The sequence below is a fragment of the Oncorhynchus tshawytscha genome, linkage group LG33 (genome assembly GCF_018296145.1).
Source record: "Oncorhynchus tshawytscha isolate Ot180627B linkage group LG33, Otsh_v2.0, whole genome shotgun sequence".
Lineage (NCBI taxonomy): Eukaryota > Metazoa > Chordata > Actinopteri > Salmoniformes > Salmonidae > Oncorhynchus > Oncorhynchus tshawytscha.
The window spans coordinates 7,550,396-7,572,101 of NC_056461.1; the positions used below are offsets into that span (position 1 = coordinate 7,550,396).

At 43.2% G+C, this 21,706-nt stretch overlaps 2 protein-coding genes across 2 annotated transcripts in view; one reads left to right on the forward strand and one right to left on the reverse strand.

Moving 5' to 3' along the window:
* Nucleotides 1-6,727, forward strand: part of LOC112230820 (junction-mediating and -regulatory protein) — a 54,457-nt gene extending 47,730 nt beyond the window's left edge. The window contains exons 8-10 of the mRNA XM_042311270.1: nucleotides 3,648-3,746; nucleotides 3,839-4,352; nucleotides 4,464-6,727. Of these exons, the coding sequence (XP_042167204.1) occupies nucleotides 3,648-3,746; nucleotides 3,839-4,352; nucleotides 4,464-4,786 (936 nt within the window). The 3' untranslated portion in view covers nucleotides 4,787-6,727. The remainder of the gene's footprint in view (nucleotides 1-3,647; nucleotides 3,747-3,838; nucleotides 4,353-4,463) is intronic.
* A 3,905-nt stretch (nucleotides 6,728-10,632) lies between these two features.
* The window catches only part of LOC112230821 (homer protein homolog 1), a 54,861-nt gene continuing 43,787 nt past the window's right edge, over nucleotides 10,633-21,706 (reverse strand). The window contains exons 6-9 of the mRNA XM_024397152.2: nucleotides 20,835-20,994; nucleotides 20,065-20,175; nucleotides 19,681-19,761; nucleotides 10,633-11,358 (exon numbers count right to left, since the gene is read on the reverse strand). Coding sequence (XP_024252920.1) covers nucleotides 11,164-11,358; nucleotides 19,681-19,761; nucleotides 20,065-20,175; nucleotides 20,835-20,994 — 547 coding nt within the window. The 3' untranslated portion in view covers nucleotides 10,633-11,163. The remainder of the gene's footprint in view (nucleotides 11,359-19,680; nucleotides 19,762-20,064; nucleotides 20,176-20,834; nucleotides 20,995-21,706) is intronic.

Here is a 21,706-nt window from a genome sequence, read left to right on the forward strand (position 1 = left end):
TGAGAAGCTATTATCTGATAGCATGCACCCACCTGAACCAGCTAAACCAGTTGTAAACAAAAGAACTAGCGTTAGCAGGCGCTACACAAAACGCTGAAATAAAATATAAAACATGCATTACCTTTGACGAGCTTCTTTGTTGGCACTCCAATATGTCCCATAAACATCACAATTGGTCCTTTTTTTCGATTAATTCCGTCCATGTATACCCAAAATGTCCATTTATAAAGCAGGTTGGATCCGGAAAAAAACAGCTTTCCAAAACGCAACATCATTACAAAACATTTCAAAAGTTGCCTATAAACTTTGCCAAAATATTTCAAACTACTTTTGTAATCAAACTTTAGGTATTTTTAAATGTTAATAATCGATCAAATTGAAGACGGGGCGATCTGTATTCAATAACAGCAAGTCAACAATACATGCATGATTTTCTCTCTTACATACCTATCAACAGTGTAACCTCTGCCAGGAAGTGCCTCTTCTTTGTTTCACCAATGATTAACTTCAACCCAATTCCAAAGACTGGTGACATCCTGTGGAAGTTGTAGGAACTGTAAACTGGGCGCTATCTAATTTCCCTTGACAAAGACAACTCAGGGAACTGCCAGGGATTTCTTTTTTCTTTTTCTGAACAGTTTTTCCTTGGGGTTTTGCCTGCTACATAAGTTCTGTTATAGTCACAGACATGATTGAACCAGTTTTAGAAATGTCAGTGTTTTCTATCCACACCTGCTAATCATATGCATATAATATATTCCTGGCACAAGTAGCAGGAAGTTGAAATTGTGCACGCTTTTTATCAAAAAGTAGAAATGCTGCCCCCTATCCTTTAAGAGGTTTTAACCAGGCAAGTCAGTTAAGAACAAATTCTTATTTTCAATGACGGCCTAGGAACAGTGGGTTAACTGCCTGTTCAGGGGCAGAACGACAGATTTGTACCTTGTCAGCTCAGGGGTTTACACTCGCAACCTTCCAGTTACTAGTCCAACGCTCTAACCACTAGGCCACCCTGCCGCCCCGACATAACCTGAAGGCCGATGGGCAGGTACAGGAACAGGTACAAAAGTATCTATATCCACAGTTAAACGAGTCCTATATTGACATAACCTGAAAGGCCGCTCAGCAAGGAAGAAGCCACTGCTCCAAAACCGCCATAAAAAGCCAGACTACGTTTCGGAACTGCACATCGGGACAACGATCATACTTTTTGGAGAAATGTCCTCTGGTCTGATGAAACAAAAATAGAACTGTTTGGCCATAATGACCATTGTCATGTTTGTGGAAAAAGGGTTGAGGCTTGCAAACCGAAGAACACCATCCCAACCGTGAAGCATGGTGGTGGCAGCATCATGTTGTGGGGGTTCTTTGTTGCAGGAGGGACTGGTGCACTTCATGAGGGAGGAAAATTAGGTGGATATATTGAAGCAACATCTCAAGACATCAGTCAGGGAGTTAAAGCTTGGTCGCAAATGGGTCTTCCAATTGGACAATGACCCCAAGCATATTTCCAAAGTTGTGGCAAAATGGCTTAAGGACAACAAAGTCAAGGTATTGGAGTGGCCATCACAAAGCCCTGACTTCAATCCTATAGAAAATGTGTGGGCAGAACTGAAAAAGAGTTTGCGAGCAAGGAGGCCTACAAACCTGACTCAGTTACACCAGCTCTGTCAGGAGGAATTGTCCAAAATTCACCCAACTTATTGTGGGAAGCTTGTGGAAGGCTACCCGAAATGTTTGACCCAAGTTAAACAATTCAAAGGCAATGCTACCAAATACTAATTGAGTGTACAGTCGTGGCCAAACGTTTTGAGAATGACACAAATATTAATTTTCACCAAGTCTGCTGCCTCAGTTTGTATGATGGCAATTTGCATATACTCCAGAATGTTATGAAGATTGATCAGATGATTTGCAATTATTTGCAAAGTCCCTCTTTGCCATGCAAATCAACTGAATCCCCCAAAACATTTCCACTGCATTTCAGCCCTGCCACAAATGGACCAGGTGATTCTCTCGTTAACACAGGTGTGAGTGTTGACGAGGACAAGGCTGGAGATCACTCTGTCAGTCTGATTGAGTTCGAAAAACAGACTGGAAGCTTCAAAAGGAGGGTGGTGCTTGGAATCATTGTTCTTCTGCTGTCAATCTTGGTTACCTGCAAGGAAACACATGCCGTCATCATTGATTTGCACAAAAAGGGCTTCACAGGCAAGGATATTGCTGCCAGTAAGATTGCACCTAAATCAACCATTTATCGGATCATCAAGAACTTCATGGAGAGCGGTTAAATTGTTGTGAAGAAGGCTTCAGGGCGCCCAAGAAAGTCCAGCAAGCGCCAGGACCGTCTCCTAAAGTTGATTCAGCTGCGGGATCGGAGCACCACCAGTACAGAGCTTGCTCAGGAATGGCAGCAGGCAGGTGTGAGTGCATCTGCACGCACAGTGAGGCGAAGACTTTTGGAGGATGGCCTGGTCTCAAGAAGGGCAGCAAAGAAGCCACTTCTCTCCAGGAAAAACATCAGGGACAGACTGATATTCTGCAAAAAGTAGTCCTGTGGTAAAGCATACAACAGTAAAGCATCCTGAGACCATTCATGTGTGGGGTTGCTTCTCAGCCAAGGGAGTGGGCTCACAATTTTGCCCAAGAAGACAGCTATGAATAAAGAATGGTACCAACACATCCTCAGAGAGCAACTTCTCCCAACCATCCAGGAACAGTTTGGTGGCAAACAATGCATTTCCAGCATGATGGAGCACCTTACCATAAGGTAAAAGTGATATCTAAGTGGCTCGAGGAACAAAACATCGATATTTTGGGTCCATGGCCAGGAACCCCCCGACCTTTATCCCATTGAGAACTTGTGGTCAATCCTCAAGAGACGGGTGGACAAACAAACCCACAAATTCTGACAAACTCCAAGTATTGATTATGCAAGAATGGGCTGCCATCAGTCAGGATGTTGCCCAGAAGTTAATTGACAGCATGCCAGGGCGGATTGCAGAGGTCTTGAAAAAGAAGGGTCAACACTGCAAATATTGACTCTTTGCATCAACTTCATGTAATTGTCAATAAAAACCTTTGACAAATATGAAATGCTTGTAATTATACATCAATGTTCCATAGTAACATCTGACAAGAATATCTAAAGATGCTGAAACAGCAAACTTTGCAGAATATAATATTTGTGTCACTCAAACTTTTGGCCATGACTGTATGTAAACTTCTGACCCACTGGGAATGTGATGAAAGAAATAAAAGCTGAAATAAATCATTCTCTACTATTATTCTGACATTTCACATTCTTAAAATAAAGTGGTGATCCTAACTGATCTAAGACAGGGAATTTTTACTCTGATTAAATGTCAGGAATTGTGAAATACTTACACCTGAGCCAAATACATTTAAAGTATGTGAACTTCTGACTTCAACTGTATGTGACTTATGTGGCAGGTTAGGATAATTAGGTTAAGGTTAGGAAAAGAGTTAGGGTTAGCGAAAATGCTTTCCTAAACTTCTGCGAAAAGTCACTTCTGGTCATAACTGTATCGAAGTGGCATGTTTTCAAGGAGTCCCGTTTGTGTTGATTCAGTATAACAGGGATGATGGTGAGTATTGTTCTTCATCCTATCTGTGTTTCTCCGTAGCGAGGGGAGGAGCAGGAGGAAGAGGAGGAGGAGAGGAGTAACACCAAAATGAGTCTGGATAGATCAAGAACTCTGGACAGACTACGCAGCTTCAAACAGGTGAGGTCGCCGCTACCTCTGAAGAACACTCAAACTCTCATGCTGTGTTTAGACTCGGGTCATGTTGTAACTGTTGGTACTGTCTGTTGCAGCGTTTCCCTGGTCAGGTGACTCTGAAGTCCAGCAGACTGCTTATGTCTCACGGCCAGTCCCGGAAGAAAACCATCTCCTCCTCCCCCCTCTCCCCTGTGGGGAGGCCTGAGACCCTAGCTGCCAGTGTCCAGACAGACACCGCTGACCTCACAGAGCTCTCTGCCCCTTCCTCTGATGCCTGTGGTCACCAGAGTGTCTCTCTAACCCTGCTAGGGGGTGCCACTGGGCCTCTCTCTGCCCCCTCCTCTCTAACTCCTCTCTCAGCGCTCCCGTCCTCTGCACCTCCACCACCTCCTCCTCCCCCACCCCCTCCCTCCTTAGAGGACCTCTCCAGTGAAGGAGGGGAGCGGGCTCACCCCACTAGCCCAGTTCGGCAGTCCAAGGCTGGGTTGGATTCAGAGCCTCTCCCCCTGGCTCCTTTCTCCCCACGGTTCTTTGACAGCAGTCAGCTGCAGACAGCCAGGAAGAAACTGAAGAAGACCGCCTCGCTGGACTCCTCACAGTGGAGGAGAGGTGAGTCATGACAACATACTATTACTAATAATGTATTTTAAAGGAATATTTCTAAATGAGAAATTGACTCGATTTTTCCTCTGACATTGTTCCATTCTCCCATCTCTACAGCGAGTTCCCCCATGGACGAGGTCCTGAACTCCCTCAAGCGAGGCAGCTTCCACCTGCGGAAGGCAGAGCTCCGGGTCCTAGCCCCCGATCCAGACGATGACGAGAGCAACAACATCCTGGCCCAGATCAGGCAGGGCGTTAGGCTGAGGAAGGTGCGGACGCGGCCGGACCAGCAGCGGCACCCCAAGGGCTCGTTCCCCCACTCTGCCGACGCTCTGACCCGCTCCATCCACGAAGCCCTGAGACGCATCAAGGAGGCTTCGCCTGAGTCCGAGTCTGAGGACGAGGGCCTGCCCTGCACCGACTGGGACTCTGACCTTTGATCTCAGCCTGCTACTATCTACTATTTCTGGCTCAACACGGACAGACCGCGGAAAGCGGTGTAGAGATGTTTCTTCAGAAAATAGGTCAGAAGTAACTTTTTCTTACTGTTTCTTCTCGTCTTTGAAATGGACCACTAGCCTTTCCCCTTTCCTCCTGCTTTTCTATGTTGTGCTCCTCCTGCTCTATCCCAAGTCAAGCACATTGAGATCCTTGTGATGGAAGTCACTATGGAAATAAAATTCCTTCATTCGATTCCTTCATTGTCCTGTACTAAGTGGGGGAATAAGGACCCCTTGTCAGTGCACAGACTAGAAAGCTAGGGTTCTGGGATCCCGTATGTAGACTGAACTATGAGGTTGGAGAGTTGAACTGTAGGTTGCTGTGGTGCGTTTGCTTTTACATGTGACAGGATTGAGCGTTTTCTTCAACGTTTATTCAACCCCCTGCAGAATAAGGTGTGTTATTGCTTGGCTGGAACAAAAGCTTGCACCCACATGGGTGAGCTTGGCCACCCCTGGTATTGGGGTTGAGAAGTCATGATGATGTTCTCTGTAAGATCGGCGCCCTGACAGCCAGCCGAAGTATCCAGCTCTACCCAGGTGTCATTCATTCCATATACCATATTAATATTCATGAAGTGTGTTGTTTCTGTTGACATTTTTTAAAGTGTGCTTTTACCTTTTACGGTCATTTTTATTTCCAAAGGAGTGTTTCTTTTTTTTTTTACTGCCTTGTTTTTACTGCTATTATTTTCCAAGCGAGTCCACTAGTAGCGGTTTTACCAGGAGTCGCTTCATGTTTTTATCTACGTTTGACTATCTAAGAGTTGTGTCAAAACTGAACGATTCTTGCACTGTATGAAGGACACGATGAAGAAAGAATGCTGTACTGTTAGGAACTGAAGGACTGAGAGTGCACAACTGCTGTCCAAATTGTTTGGCCAGGTCAAAGGTCGTAGTACTGTATTTTTCCAGCACCATCTTCAGTGGTCTTCAAAAACAGTCACATAGAAATGTATGGTGCTGATATGATTGTCTGTCATTTAGAATAGGGATCCTGTCAGCTCCATTCATCATATTTCTATCTGTGTGTTTACCTCACTGAATCCACCAGTGGTGTGGTAACTAACCTCAGTGAGTTAGTGGACTGAGCATATGGAGCTCATGCTGTGTCTTTATGGCAAGTGGTCAAAATCCAATCATGTGACTTTCTGCAGCATCCAGATCTCTGGCTGCGTCTCAGTATGAAGTGGGTTCCTCGTCTCCTCTCCATCTGCACTGATCTATAAAGCGTGGGTAGGTGACAGCAACATAGTGGAATGACTCAGTGGAATTAGCTTTCCACTTTCTTAGTGCAGGTGGAGAGAAGTTTAGGAGTCTTAGAGGCAGTCATTTTAGTTATGAGATGCCCTCCTAGTCCTGTCTCATGTTCTCGGTAGACAGGATTTTACAGTATGTATATCTGTTGGGAAATGACTCGTTTTTATCATTGTATTTATGTAGGTTTTCTTTTATACATATCTTTGTATAATCCAAATGTATTATTAGTTTCCATTTTTAGCCATCTAATCTCATTTCTGTCTTCAGCTAACTCTACAGTTTGACCCTATGACCTTATGCATGTGGCTGGCCTGGTCTGATTTGAAGATGAATCTGTCACTAGATAAGTGCAATATTAAACAGAAAAATGTATTATAATGTAATCAAGTGTACATCCTGAAAATACATTGGCATGCTTAAAAACGTATTTATTGAGTTTTTTTTTATTTAAAGAAATGGAGTAAGGATTTATAAAGCAATACCACACAATTTAATGTGCTTTTTAAGATTTTTTTTTTGTGTTGCATTTGACTCGTCTTTTCCCGTCATCGCATTCCTAACTGCTTTATATATATCCCAGTTATTTTTTTCCTTCAAAATAAAACAAAGTACCAAAATGTCTCCCTGTCCTGTTCTTTGACTTGGCATCACAGAGCCATTAGAACTCAGCGTTTGGCCAAACCAGCCAGCCTTCTGTTGGGCCTAGCACATCCACGTCAACTACAAATAGTCATTCATAAAAATACTGCCAGACGACCCCCTTTAGGGAGTAAGTGGATGTGATTTTATACAAGCAACAGGACTGGATGGGATCTTAACTGGTCTCTACAGAGACGAATGTACAGATTAGATGAGCAACATTCAGATGAGTGAAAATGGGGAAAATATTACACAACCCTCATTTGTTTAAATTGTTTTTATTTTACTATAAACTGAAAATTACAATTGTTTAAGCATGTGGCATAATCAACATTTAAAATTATTACTCAAACGTTTCTCCCCTTTCAAACTGTAGAAGTACAGATCATAAATGAAACGCTATAAAGCCAACTCACCCAGACACCCCATTTAAGTCTCCCAAAGATACTAGAACCAACAACAAGCCCTTAAAGGTCGACGTTGGGCAAAAACTGAAAAATGTCTTTAAACTGTATAACTGATCAATGCGCCATCATACCAGGTCAATGCTTAACTTAAATAATTGGATGAATAAGATATTTGGCTAAAGAAGTGCCATTTCTTGCCAATCTCTACAGCTTCCATCCAAAACCAAAATCGGTCGCAGCGCACGATACATCAACGAACCACCAAAGGCACACCCCATTTCTGTTTGAGATGTCTGACCACTTTTCGTGCCCAAAGTTGACCTTTAAATAATGTTCTTCACGTATACATATAGTTATAATTTTTTATACATTATCACAGATTTTTGGCAATAGTAAACCCCACAAAAGTACCGTAGTTAGTTACCATTGATCCATATTTGTACCAAAGGCAACGTCAACAAAATTCACATTCTGTACAGGAAAATATTTTGGCAAAAGGAAAGAAAGTCTCTCAGCAAACCTCACCTATGCACAAATTACTATAAATCCATTAGCTTTTTAAATAGTTCAAACATATTGCCAGTCTTTTTTTTCTCATACCTAAAAAACCAACCTTGAGACATAAAAAAAAAACAAGAGTAAGTGACAAACATCTTTGTTTGATACAATTCTCATTAAAATCTGTGGTTATAATATATCTGGAATAATAAATAGGGAAAACACCATAAACCAATCAATCATTGCACTTCCAAGTCGCAACAGAAAAAAGGGGAGGGAAAATAAAGAAAAAAAATCATTGTTTTGGATTCACCCAAACATACAATTCCATTTTCACAAGAGCACTATAAATGTTATATTAGTATTTGTAATAAAAAAGTTTATAGAAAGGAAAGCCTTTTGTAGTCGCTGCTGAGCCAAACCCCAGCGTCTGGGCTTGGAGTAGCGGTCGCTGCTGAGCCAAACCCCAGCGTCTGGGCTTGGAGTAGCGGTCGCTGCTGAGCCAAACCCCAGCGTCTGGGCTTGGAGTAGCGGTCGCTGCTGAGCCAAACCCCAGCGTCTGGGCTTGGAGTAGCGGTCGCTGCTGAGCCAAACCCCAGCGTCTGGGCTTGGAGTAGCGGTCGCTGCTGAGCCAAACCCCAGCGTCTGGGCTTGGAGTAGCGGTCGCTGCTGAGCCATACCCCAGCGTCTGGGCTTGGAGTAGCGGTCGCTGCTGAGCCAAACCCCAGCGTCTGGGCTTGGAGTAGCGGTCGCTGCTGAGCCATACCCCAGCGTCTGGGCTTGGAGTAGCGGTCGCTGCTGAGCCATACCCCAGCGTCTGGGCTTGGAGTAGCGTTGTTTCTTTGTCTCTCCTTACATTTCCCAGAAGAAGAGGAAAATACCTGAAAAGTGAGACTTCAACATGTTTATTTTTCTTCTGGATGCTCCCTCTTTGTATTGCTCATTTAGTATAGAAGGTTGTCCAAGATCTGACCTCAATCTCGGACAATATGCCAGATTCTTCTTCAATCTCCATGGTAACATTGTGATAGGAGGGAGGACATTGGGAGCGTTTAATAAAGTGACTGGGAGGTCATCTGTCTGACCTCTAACCCTTAGTCCTAGTCCAGTGTCAGATGGGGCCTCAGAGCGAACGGCCATAGAGTCCAGTGAAACGCTGTAAAGACCAGTGAGTCTTGACTCTCCATTTCCATGACATCTGACTGTCCTTTTGGCTGACATTGATATCTCCATAGTAAACAGAGCAATAGTAGTACTGTAGTAATAACGGAATAAGAATAGTTCAAAAACAGACCTGAATGTGTGGCGGACGACAGCGAAGAGTAAACAATAATAGCAAAACATCCACCAGCGAGCGACTCTGGATGACTGAACTGAACTTGTGCACCAAATAAAATGTAGAAAATGAGCATTTCCTTTTACCTGTTCAAAGTCTGTGATGGAAGAAACCCCTGAAGCAAAATGACCGACCATATTCAACATCATCTCCTATGGAATGCTAGCCAGACTCCGCAATTTTTTGTTGTTGTTGAAAATACAGTGCATTCGTAAAGTATTCAGACCCCTTGGCTTTTTCCACATGTTGTTACGTTACAGCCTTATTCTAAAATGGATTATATCAAAAATAATGTTCCTCATCAATCTACACACAATAACCCATAATAACAAAGCGAAAAAAAGATTGACAAATTTTTGCAAATGTATTAAATATAAAAAACAGAATTTACATACGTATTCAGATCCTTTGCTATGAGACTCAAAATTGACCTCAGGTGCATCCTGTTTCCATTGATCATCTTTGAGATGTTTCTACAACTTGGAGTCCATCTGAGGTAAATTCAAATGATTGGACATGATTTGGAAAGGCGCACACCTGTCTATATAAGGTCCCACGGTTGACAGTGCATGTCAGAGCAAAAACCAAGCCATGGGGTCAAAGGAATTGTCCGTCGAGCTCCGAGACAGGATTGTGTCGAGGCACAGATCTGGGAAAGGGTACCACAAAATGTCTGCTGCATTGAAGGTCTCTAAGAACACAGTGCCTGCATTGCAGGTCCCCAAGACTCTTCCTAGAGCTGGCCGCCCTGCCAAACTGAGCAATCAGGGGAGGAGTGCCTTGGTCAGGGAGAACCCGATGGTCACTCTGACAGAGCTCCACAGTGCCTGTGGAGATGGGAGAACGAGCTCCACAGTGCCTGTGGAGATGGGAGAACCTTCTAGAAGGACAACCGTCTCTGCAGCACTCTACCAATCAGGCCTTTATGGTAGAGTTGCCAGACAGAAGTCTCTCCTCAGTAAAAGCACATGACAGCGCACTTGAAGTTTGCCAAAAGGCACCTAAAAGGACTCTCAGACCATGAAAAACAAAATTATCTGGTCTGATGAAACCCATATTGAACTCTTTGGCCTGAATGCCAAGTGTCACGTCTGGAGGAAACCTGGCACCATCCCTACAGTGAAGCGTGGTGGTGGCAGCATCATGCTGTGAGGATGTTTTTCAGCGGCAGGTACTGGGAGACTAGTCAGGATCGAAAGAAAGATGAATGGAGCAAAGTACAGCGAGACCTTTGATGAAAACCTGCTCAAGAGCGCTCAGAACCTCAGACTGGGCCGAAGGTTCATCTTCCAACAGGACAACGGCCCTAAGCACACAGCCAAGACAACGCAGGAGTTGTTTCGGGACAAGTCTGAATGTCCTTGAGTGGTCCAGCCAGAGCCTAGACTTGAACCTGGGCTCGAACATCTCTGGAGACCTGAAAATAGCTGTGTAGTGACACTCCCCATCCAACCTGACAGAGCTTGAGAGGATCTGCAGAGAATAATGGGAGAAACTCCCCAAATACAGGTGTGCCAAGCTTGTAGTGTCATACCCGATTTGAAGGTGCTTCAACAAAGTACTGAGAAAGGGTCTGAATACTTACGTAATTGTGATATTCATTTTTTTTGCAAAAAATTCTAAAAACCTGTTTTTGCTTTGTCATTATGGGGTATTGCGTGTAGATTGATGGCGAAAAAAATAAATATTTTTTTTAGAATAAGGCTGTAACGTAACAAAATGTGGAAAAAAAATCAAGGGGTCTGAATACTTTCTGAATGCATTGTAAATATTTGAGCAGTTTGTAGTCAGAGCGTAAATAACATTCCACAGGGAGGGAGAAGAAGAGATGGAAGGCAGGGAAGGCAGGGTGTAAGCAAAGCCTCAACAGGACCTCTGTGAAGTGAGTGAGTGTATGTGCATACAGTATTCAGGTGTACCAGCATTATGCACGTTGTGAACATTAGCCAAAACTAAATCCAAGCGAGCAAGTCTATCTATTTACTACCAATGTGCACGTTTTCAGTAGAGTGGAGCATAATGACTATATGTGTAATAATAACAGAGTGAATATTTTCGTGCAGTGCCTTTGTGCACTGACTAGCAATATTCTCCCGTCACTGTGTTGTTATAATGGTGGTGATGGTGTAGGAGTACTGAAGCTCCACCAGGGGGCTCTGTAGTGGCACTTCTCTCCTCTAGCTGCTGCTGCCCTCAATGAGTCTGGCCAGGCTGTCTCGGAGCTCTGTCAGCTCAAAGATCTTCCCATCTAGCAGCTCCAGCAGGGTGCGCAGACTCTTCCTGAAGGCCTCTCTCTCCAGCTGACTGCCCTCCAGACGCTGCTCTAACTCCACCAGCTGAGCTTCCAACGTCTGGTTCCTCTCCTCCGTCTCCTGGGAGTGGAGGGGGGGCAGGTGTTAACATGTGCACACACACACATTCATAAAATACTCACTCGTTCCAGTGAAAACGTAACATTATGATTATAACTACTGTTCCCTGAAGGAGGGGAACGAGGTACAACATACTATGGGGGCGTCGCACTCTCGCGGCTTCAGTTGAGGGATCTAAAATCACGCCTGACAAGGCCAATGAAATCTGTGCCTTGCTGGAAGCCCTGCCTTCCCCAGGCATCAGGCTCGGATTCATTCCTTCAATTCAACACGGCTCTTCACCTAGCACCGGGATGGGCCGGAGCAGGGAGCGGGGCCATGTCGGTGTTGTACCTCATTTCCATCCTTCAGTGAACAGTATACACAGAACATGGTTGCCATATTCTCAGAACATAACATATTCCTGTTCGAGACGCGATTCATGGGAACGTTGTGAGAACATTCATATGTCCAGTTTTCTGAGGGAGAATATCCCATCAACGGTCCCCTGAAACGTGTCTAGAACATTCATATGTCCAGTTTTCTGAGGGAGGATATCCCATCAACGGTCCCCTGAAACGTGTCTAGAACATTCATATGTCCAGTTTTCTGAGGGAGGATATCCCATCAACGGTCCCCTGAAACGTGTCTAGAACATTCATATGTCCAGTTTTCTGAGGGAGAATATCCCATCAACGGTCCCCTGAAACGTGTCTAGAACATTCATATGTCCAGTTTTCTGAGGGAGGATATCCCATCAACGGTCCCCTGAAACGTGTCTAGAACATTCGTGTCCAGTTTTCTGAGGGAGAATATCCCATCAACGGTCCCCTGATGAAACGTGTCTAGAACATTCATATGTCCAGTTTTCTGAAGGAGGATATCCCATCAACGGTCCCCTGAAACGTGTCTAGAACATTCGTGTCCAGTTTTCTGAGGGAGAATATCCCATCAACGGTCCCCTGAAACGTGTCTAGAACATTCGTGTCCAGTTTTCTGAGGGAGAATATCCCATCAACGGTCCCCTGAAACGTGTCTAGAACATTCATATCTTATGTTCTGAGAACATGGCAACCATGTTCTGTGTACGTTTGGTGGGACATTGATGGAATGTTTTCCTAACCCAACAGAAAACTGGACACATGAATGTTCTTGCAACCTTCCCATGAAACGTGTCTAGAACATTCATGTCATAAGTTCTGAGAACATAGTAACTACGTTCTGGGTAAGTTACATTGTGTAACAGTATAGACTTTACGTCCGTCCCCTCTCCCCGACCTGGGCGCGAACCAGGGACGCTCTGCACACGTCAACAGTCACCCTCGAAGCATCGTTACCCATCGCTCCACAAAATCCGCGGCCCTTGCAGCGCAAGGGGAACAACTACTTCAAGGTCTCAGAGTGAGTGATGTCACCGATTGAAACGCTATTAGCGCGCACCACCGCTAACTAGCTAGCCATTTCACATTGGTTACAATTGGACATTACGGGAATGGTCTCTTGGGCATATTTATTACACATCCCAGGAACATTCCTATGAAGATTTTAGTAAATGACCTAATAGGAACTACGGGAATGTTCTCTAAAGTTGTGGGAATGTTTGTTGTTATCTGGGAAGTCGCGACCCCCTTTCGAAGAAAGGAAATACCGTCTGTACCAGCCGTCCTGGATCCGACAAAGAAACCACTCGGATTGCCCGCGTCTGGAGACGGCAGGATATTGCCTCCCTCAAAACGGGCACCGAGGCCTTGGGAACAGTCGACGTGATGATGCCCCAGGAGCATGAGGGGCGCGCAACAAATTGTAGCCTGTAACCCGACATTACCGTTCGCATGATCCAGAGCAACACTGTGCATGCGCGCCATTGGTCAGAGCAGACAGCAAGCCTCCTGTCAAGTGCCATCTGAAGGGGCGCAACGCCATCTTGTGGACTGGAAGAGATGGGATATTTTTTGGTTTCCACCACCATGTGTCTGAACGTGGAGAAGGGAACTTTATTGAACCTATATGTGGCAGACGCAACACATTTGGTACCCGTGAACACTGTGGAACCTTGGGTCGACACAACTGTGTTTATGCCCCAAGGTTTGCCTGGAGCCCGGGCCAGGCTGTGTTCACGGACTCCGGCGATCCGTGGCGTACCCCGATTGGCAGTGCCCCTTGATGGTACTTCTGTCACAGCGAGCCTGCCACGGTTTTAGCCGCTGACCGGCTGGCACCCAGCGCTGGACCGTACTCATTAAAAATAGACCCAGGAAAACTGCTATCATGAAGGTTATCATACACACCAGCCAAAGGTACCGGCGCCTCAGCACCTTGTAACTCAGCTGGAAAAGGGACAGACAGCTTTGAAAAACGGACCCCTTCTGTGGTAAAAGACGGGCGATTCGTAATAGAATCTAATTCCCCAGGAATGAAACCAATCATTTATAGAACCCATAACAGTGTATCACTAAGCACCTCATAGGGACTAGTGAACAATGAGCCACCTATGGGGGAGGACTGCCCCCTTGTGGACAGAGAGTAAATCCACTAACTTATTACCGTCACCCTGGGGAGATTGATATACAGTGCCCTCAGAAAGTATTCATAACGCATGGCTTGTTCCACATTTTGTTGTGTTACTGCGTGATTTCTAAATGGATTAAATATATGTTCTTCACACAGACACACAACTACCCCATAATGACAAAGTAAAAACAAGTTGTTTTAGAAATGATTGCACGTTTTTAAAATGAAATACAGTGCCTTGCGAAAGTATTCGGCCCCCTTGAACTTTGCGACCTTTTGCCACATTTCAGGCTTCAAACATAAAGATGTAAAACTGTATTTTTTTGTGAAGAATCAACAACAAGTGGGACACAATCATGAAGTGGAACGACATTTATTGGATATTTCAAACTTTTTTAACAAATCAAAAACTGAAAAATTGGGCGTGCAAAATTATTCAGCCCCCTTAAGTTAATACTTTGTAGCGCCACCTTTTGCTGCGATTACAGCTGTAAGTTGCTTGGGGTATGTCTCTATCAGTTTTGCACATCGAGAGACTGAAATTTTTTCCCATTCCTCCTTGCAAAACAGCTCGAGCTCAGTGAGGTTGGATGGAGAGCATTTGTGAACAGCAGTTTTCAGTTCTTTCCACAGATTCTCGATTGGATTCAGGTCTGGACTTTGACTTGGCCATTCTAACACCTGGAAATGTTTATTTTTGAACCATTCCATTGTAGATTTTGTTTTATGTTTTGGATCATTGTCTTGTTGGAAGACAAATCTCCGTCCCAGTCTCAGGTCTTTTGCAGACTCCATCAGATTTTCTTCCAGAATGGTCCTGTATTTGGCTCCATCCATCTTCCCATCAATTTTAACCATCTTCCCTGTCCCTGCTGAAGAAAAGCAGGCCCAAACCATGATGCTGCCACCACCATGTTTGACAGTGGGGATGGTTGTTCAGGGTGATGAGCTGTGTTGCTTTTACGCCAAACATAACATTTTGCATTGTTGCCAAAAAGTTCAATTTTGGTTTCATCTGACCAGAGCACCTTCTTCCACATGTTTGGTGTGTCTCCCAGGTGGCTTGTGGCAAACTTTAAACGACACTTTTTATGGATATCTTTAAGAAATGGCTTTCTTCTTGCCACTCTTCCATAAAGGCCAGACTTGTGCAATATACGACTGATTGTTGTCCTATGGACAGAGTCTCCCACCTCAGCTGTAGATCTCTGCAGTTCATCCAGAGTGATCATGGGCCTCTTGGCTGCATCTCTGAACAGTCTTCTCCTTGTATGAGCTGAAAGTTTAGAGGGACGGCCAGGTCTTGGTAGATTTGCAGTGGTCTGATACTCCTTCCATTTCAATATTATCGCTTGCACAGTGCTCCTTGGGATGTTTAAAGCTTGGGAAATCTTTTTGTATCCAAATCCAGCTTTAAACTTCTTCACAACAGTATCTCGGACCTGCCTGGTGTGTTCCTTGTTCTTCATGATGCTCTCTGCGCTTTTAACGGACCTCTGAGACTATCACAGTGCAGGTGCATTTATACGGAGACTTGATTACACACAGGTGGATTGTATTTATCATCATTAGTCATTTAGGTCAACATTGGATCATTCCGAGATCCTCACTGAACTTCTGGAGAGAGGTTGCTTCACTGAAAGTAAAGGGGCTGAATAATTTTGCACGCCCAATTTTTTAGTTTTTGATTTGTTAAAAAAGTTTGAAATATCCAATAAATGTCGTTCCACTTCATGATTGTGTCCCACTTGTTGTTGATTCTTCACAAAAAAATACAGGTTTATATCTTTATGTTTGAAGCCTGAAATGTGGCAAAAGGTCGCAAAGTTCAAGGGGGCCGAATACTTTCGCAAGGCACTGTATCTCATTTACATACAGTACCAGTCAAAAGTTTGGACACACCTAATCATTCCAGGGTTTTTCTTTATTTTTACTATTTTCTAGTGAAGACATCAAAGCGATGAAATAACACATATAGAATCATGTAATAACCGAAAAAAAGTGTGTAACCAATCAAAATAAGAGCTCAAGTCCAAATTATGGCAAGATCAGCTCAAATAAGCAAAGAGAAGCGACAGTCCATCATTACTTTAAGAGATGAAGGTCAGTTAGTGTGGAAAATTTGCAGTCGCAAAAACCATCAAAGTGCTATGATGAAACTGGCTCTCATGAGGACCGCCACAGGAATGGAAGACTCAGAGCTACCTCTGCTGCAGAGGATAAGTTCATTAGAGTTACCAGCCTCAGAAATTGCAGCCCAAACTGTTCAGAGGGGACTGCGTGAATCAGGCCTTCATGGTCGAATTTCTGCAAAGAAACCACTACTAAAGGACACCAATAAGAAGAGACTTGCTTGGGCCAAGAAACATGAGCAATGGACATTAGACCGGTGGAAATCTGTCCTTTAATGAGTCCAAATTTTACATTTTTGGTTCCAACTGCCGTGTCTTTGTGAGACGCAGAGTAGGTGAATGAACGATCTCCGCATATGTGGTTCCCACCCTGAAGCATGGAGGAGGTAGTGTGATGGTGCTTAGCTGGTGACACTGTCAGTGATTTATAATTGAAGTCGGAAGTTTACATACACCTTAGCCAAATACATTTAAACTCAGTTTTTCACAATTCCTGACATTTAATCCGAGTAAAAAATCCCGTCTTGGGTAAATTAGGACCACCACTTTATTTTAAGAATGTGAAATGTCAGTATAATAGTAGTGAGAATGATTTATTGAACGTGGTACCTTCAGGTGTATGGAAATTGCTCCCAAGGATGAACCAGACTTGTGGAGGTCTACAATTTTTTTCTGAGGTCTTGGCTGATTTCTTTTGATTTTCCAATGATGTCAATCAAAGAGGCACCGAGTTTGAAGGTAGGCCTTGAAATGCATCCACAGGCACACCTTCAAATTGACTCAAATGATATCAGAAGCTTTTAAAGCCATGACATAATTTTCTGGAATTGTCCTAGTTGTTTATAGGCACAGTCAACTTAGTGTATGTAAACCTCTGACCCACTGGAATTGTGATACAGTGAATTATAAGTGAAATAATCCATCTGTAAACAATTGTTGGAAAATTTACTTGTGTCATGCACTAACTGACTTGCCAAAACTATAGTATGTTAACAAAACATTTGTGGAGTATTTGCAAAACAAGTTATAATGACTCCAACCTAAGTGTATGTAAACTTCCGACTTCAACTGTATTTATAATTCAAGGCACACTTAATCAGCATGGCTACCACAGCATTCTGCAGCGATAAGCCATCCCATCTGGTTGCCATGTTCTCAGAACATAAGATATGAATGTTCTAGGCAAGTTTCAGGGGAACATTGCTAGAACATTCATGTGTTCAGTTTTCTTTGGGTGCGGAAAATATTCCATCAATGTCCTACAGCTCCAGGCTGTGTAAGGGCTATTTGACCAAGAAGGAGAATAATGGGGTGCTGCATCAGATGACCTGGCCTCCACAATCCCCCGACCTCAACCCAATTGAGATGGTTTGGGATGAGTTGTACCACAGAGTGAAGGAAAAGCAGCCAACAAGTGCTCAGCATACGTGGGAACTCCTTCAAGACTGTTGGAAAAGCATTCCAGGTGAAGCTGGTTGGTGCTGGTTCAAGGAAAAGGGTGGCTACTTTGAAGAATCTAAAATATACTTTGATTTAACACTTTTTTGGTTACTACATGATTCCATATGTGTTATTCCATAGTTTTGATGTATTCCATATTATTCTACAATGTAGAAAATAGTAAAATAAATAAATACCCTTGAATGTGTAGGTGTGTCCAAACTTTTGACTGGTACTGCAAGTATTCACACCCCTAAGTCGATACCTACCTACAGCAGTGAATCTTTCTGGGTACGTTTCTAAGAGCTTTCCACACCTGGATTGTGCAACCTTTGCCCACTACTCTTTTCAAAATGGTTGTTGATCATTGCTAGACAACCATTTTCAGGTCTTGAAAATATTGAGAGTAGTATTCCGTAATTGGATTTTCCACAAACATAACACTTAGTTTTCAAGACAAAAATGTATTACTTTAGTACCTTGTTGCAAACAAGATGCATGTTTTAGAATATTTTGTATTCTGTACAGGCTTTCTTCTTTAACCTCTGTCAATTAGGTTAGTATTGTGGAGTAAATACAATGTCGTTGGCAATCCTCAGTTTTCTCCTATCACAGCCAATAAGCTCTGTAACTGTTTTAAAGTCCCCATTGGCCTCATGGTGAACTCCCTGACCGGTTTCCTTCCTCTCCGGCAACTGAGTTAGGAAGCACGCCTGTATCTTTGTAGTGACGGTGTATTGATACACCATCCAAAGTGTAATTAATAACTTCACAATGCTCAAAGGGAAATTCAATGTCTGCTTTTTTTTAAACCCGTCTAACAGTGGAATTGCTTGGGTATCTCTTTTATTTAGTATACGTAGCTAAGGGAGGTTTTCCAATACCTCGCAAAGAAGGGTGGATAAAAAATTTTAGTTTTTAAAAAAACAGACAATGAATATCCATTTGAGCATGGTGATGTTATTAATTACACTTTGGATGGTGTATCAATACACCCAGTCACTACAAAGATACAGGTGTCCTTCCTTACTCAGCTGCCGGAGAGGAAGGAAACAGCTAAGGGAGTTCACCATGAGACCAATGGGGACTTTAAAACAGTTATAGAGTTTAATGTCTGTGATAGGAGAAAACTGAGGCTCAACAACATTGTATTTACTCCACAACACTAACCTAATTGACAGAGTGAAAAGAAGGAAGCCTGTACATAATATTTATTGTTCTCCAAAACCTGCATCCTGTCTGCAACAAGGCACTAAAGTAATACTCCCAAAAATTTGGCAAAGCAATTTACTATTTGTCCTGAATAAAAAGTGTTATGTTTGGGGCAAATCCAACAAAACACATTACTGAGTACCACTCTCCATATTTTCAAGCATAGTGGTAGCTGAATCATGTTATGGGTATGCTTGTAATCGTTAAGGACAGGGGAGACTATCCGGATAATAAAGAAATGGAATGGCGCTAAGCGCAGGTAAAATCATAGAAGGAAATCTAGTTCAGTCTGCTTTCCACCAGAAAGAGATGGATTCCCCTTTCAGCAGGACAAATCTACATTGGAGTTGCTTACCAAGAAGACGGTGAATGTTCCCGAGTGGCCGAGTTGCAGTTTTGAGTTAAATCTACTTAAAAATACAGTCAAAGCCTATGAATACTTCCTGAAGGCACTGTTTGTCTGCTGCAGAGGGACAAGAGAGAGCCATGAGAGAAAACGAGTTTTGATCAGTCATGGAAATAAAAGTTGCTGAAACAAATTGGTTTCCCATTTAGAAAGATGGAGAACAAGCTATGCCAAAGTTTTTGTGCAGGTAGAGCCAACAAGCACAAAAATGATATTGTAATATTGTCAAAACTATACGATATATCATCAAAAAGAATATCCCGATATGTAACTGTATCAATTTTTTCTCCAATCATTATCCAGGGGATGAGCACGCTCAACCGCTAAGGGACCGTTTAGTTAGTGCAACATAAGACAGTCCCGTGTTCCAAATGTTTGTTTTGGCAGCGTGAATCGTTCCTGTCAACACCGAGGTGAAGAGAGGAATAATTGAATCAATGAATCTGATGCCTCAAGCTTATCTCCTGTGGAAGGCGGGGCTTCCAGCGAGGCGCAGATTTCATTGGCCTTGTCAGGTGTAATTTTAGATCCTTCAACTGAAGTCACGAGAGTGCCACTGCCCACACTATGTTGTACCGAAGCTGACTGACTGAAAGAGAACAGGTGTGTAAAGGCCCAGTGCGGTGTGTTCATTCGTCTCGCCTGCAGTTTCTGTGTTAGTGATTCCTTTTGAGTCTGGAACTCATTGGCGCTCTCCACTTCCTCTTTCAGCCTCTCCAGTTCCTGCAGGGAGGGAAAAGATACATTTACAAGTTTCAAGTTTTATTTGTCACATGCACAAGTACAGTGAAACGCTTAACTTGCAAGCCCTTCCCAACAGTGCAGTATTCAATATCCAAATAGTTTAACCAACAAAAAAAAAAAAACAGGAGAATGTAAGCTATATACAGGGTCAGTCCCAGTACCAAACTTACAATGTGCAGGGATACTGGAATGGCTCTAAAGACACAGGGCTTACATGTATGCGTTTCTCCCTCACAAATGCAGTTTACATGCCACAAGCACTTGCGCACACACACTCCTTACCTCCTCCTTGGACTTTAATGCCGACTCCAGTTCTTCTATCGTCTGGTTGAGCTCAGTCTTCTGGGATTTGATGACGGTCATCTGACCACTCACACACTCCAGCTCTGTCACCTGAGGACATACACAGTGTGGGTAATCATAGAGCTTCATTTTCCATTTATTTATGCTCTTTGTGTAACCATTCTGATGCGTTTGTTCAGCCTCTCTTTATTACAGACCTGGGCTCCAATTCTATTTCTAATATCTCAATTACTTTCACATTACACTTCGAAGTAAGTATTCCGATATGTTTTATTTGTAAAGACAAGTAGTTGAGTATTGGAATGTATTTGAAAATACACTTGGAAAGTATTGGCATGTATTTAAAAAGAGTAAAATACACTGACTCAAAAACACTCGCATGCATTTAACTGAGGTATTTGGAAATAATTTGAAAAATAAGTATTTGAAAATACTTTCAAAAATTCCAATACAAGTTGTTGATTCGGGCCACATTATTTGAAAAAAACACAAAAACCACAGAAAATAAGTATTTAAATAACAGATCATCAAATACATGTATTGAAAACCAGGTCTGCTCTCTTACCCGTTTATAAACTCAGTCTTACTAGTTTGTATAGTTAATTTATCTTAGACATTTGTGTATTCTCTCTCTATTACTTTATAAAGTTAGTCAGTCTTACACGTGTATGTAGTCTCTCAGCCTCCTCCTGGTAAGCAGCCAGTTGTGTATTCTCTCTCTATTACTTTATAAAGTTAGTCAGTCTTACACGTGTATGTAGTCTCTCAGCCTCCTCCTGGTAAGCAGCCAGTTGTTGTTTCCACTGTTTGACATTGGCTGTGGACTCCAGCAGAGCTGCTGTCAGCTTGGCATTGTTGCCCTTCAGGGCTGCCAGCTCGGCCTCCCAGTGCTTGTTTATACTGGACGAACTGGAGACAGACAGACAGCCAACCATAAACTTCAGAAGTGTTTAGGTGACCATGAGTGGAGACCAAGATCCAGACTGATTTAGACCAGGACATGAATGCTTTTTTTGTAGTCTTGAGTAGTCTTAAGACCACGAGATTAAAACTCCATCTCTGATAAAACGTCATAATTGTCTTCCTGAAGAATAGAAATGCTATCATTTGACTCTTGGGTAAAATACTAAACCATTCCAGCAGCAATGTACAAATTATACACGTTCAACTTCCTGTTCATCAGCATTACCATTTGGTCCCCCCAGCATCACCAAGCTCAGATGGCAGAGGTGACATAAGGGGAACCACGTATAGTGAATATAGAGAGCTGGGGGGACCAAATGCATTTCCATTCATTTAGTAATTCATAATTAAATCAGAGCCACACAGTGTTTTAATGTAATGCTTTACTGCTGTCTAGGGGCTCTGGGACCACATGAATAAGAGATGGATAAATAGACACATCCAAGGCCTGACCGGGCGAACCGCACGGTACTGCTGCTGTGCCAATTTCACTTTAAACCATCACTCTAAAGAGAGGTCCCAGTGGACAGTTAAACCCCCCACCTCCAGGCTGAACAGGGGAGCACTGTGGAGTACTGCGTCTGTTCAGCGTGTAACAGAGGAAGATGAGGGAATTTTAAATGAGGGAATTGGAAGACAGTTTTTGTATTTAAATTGG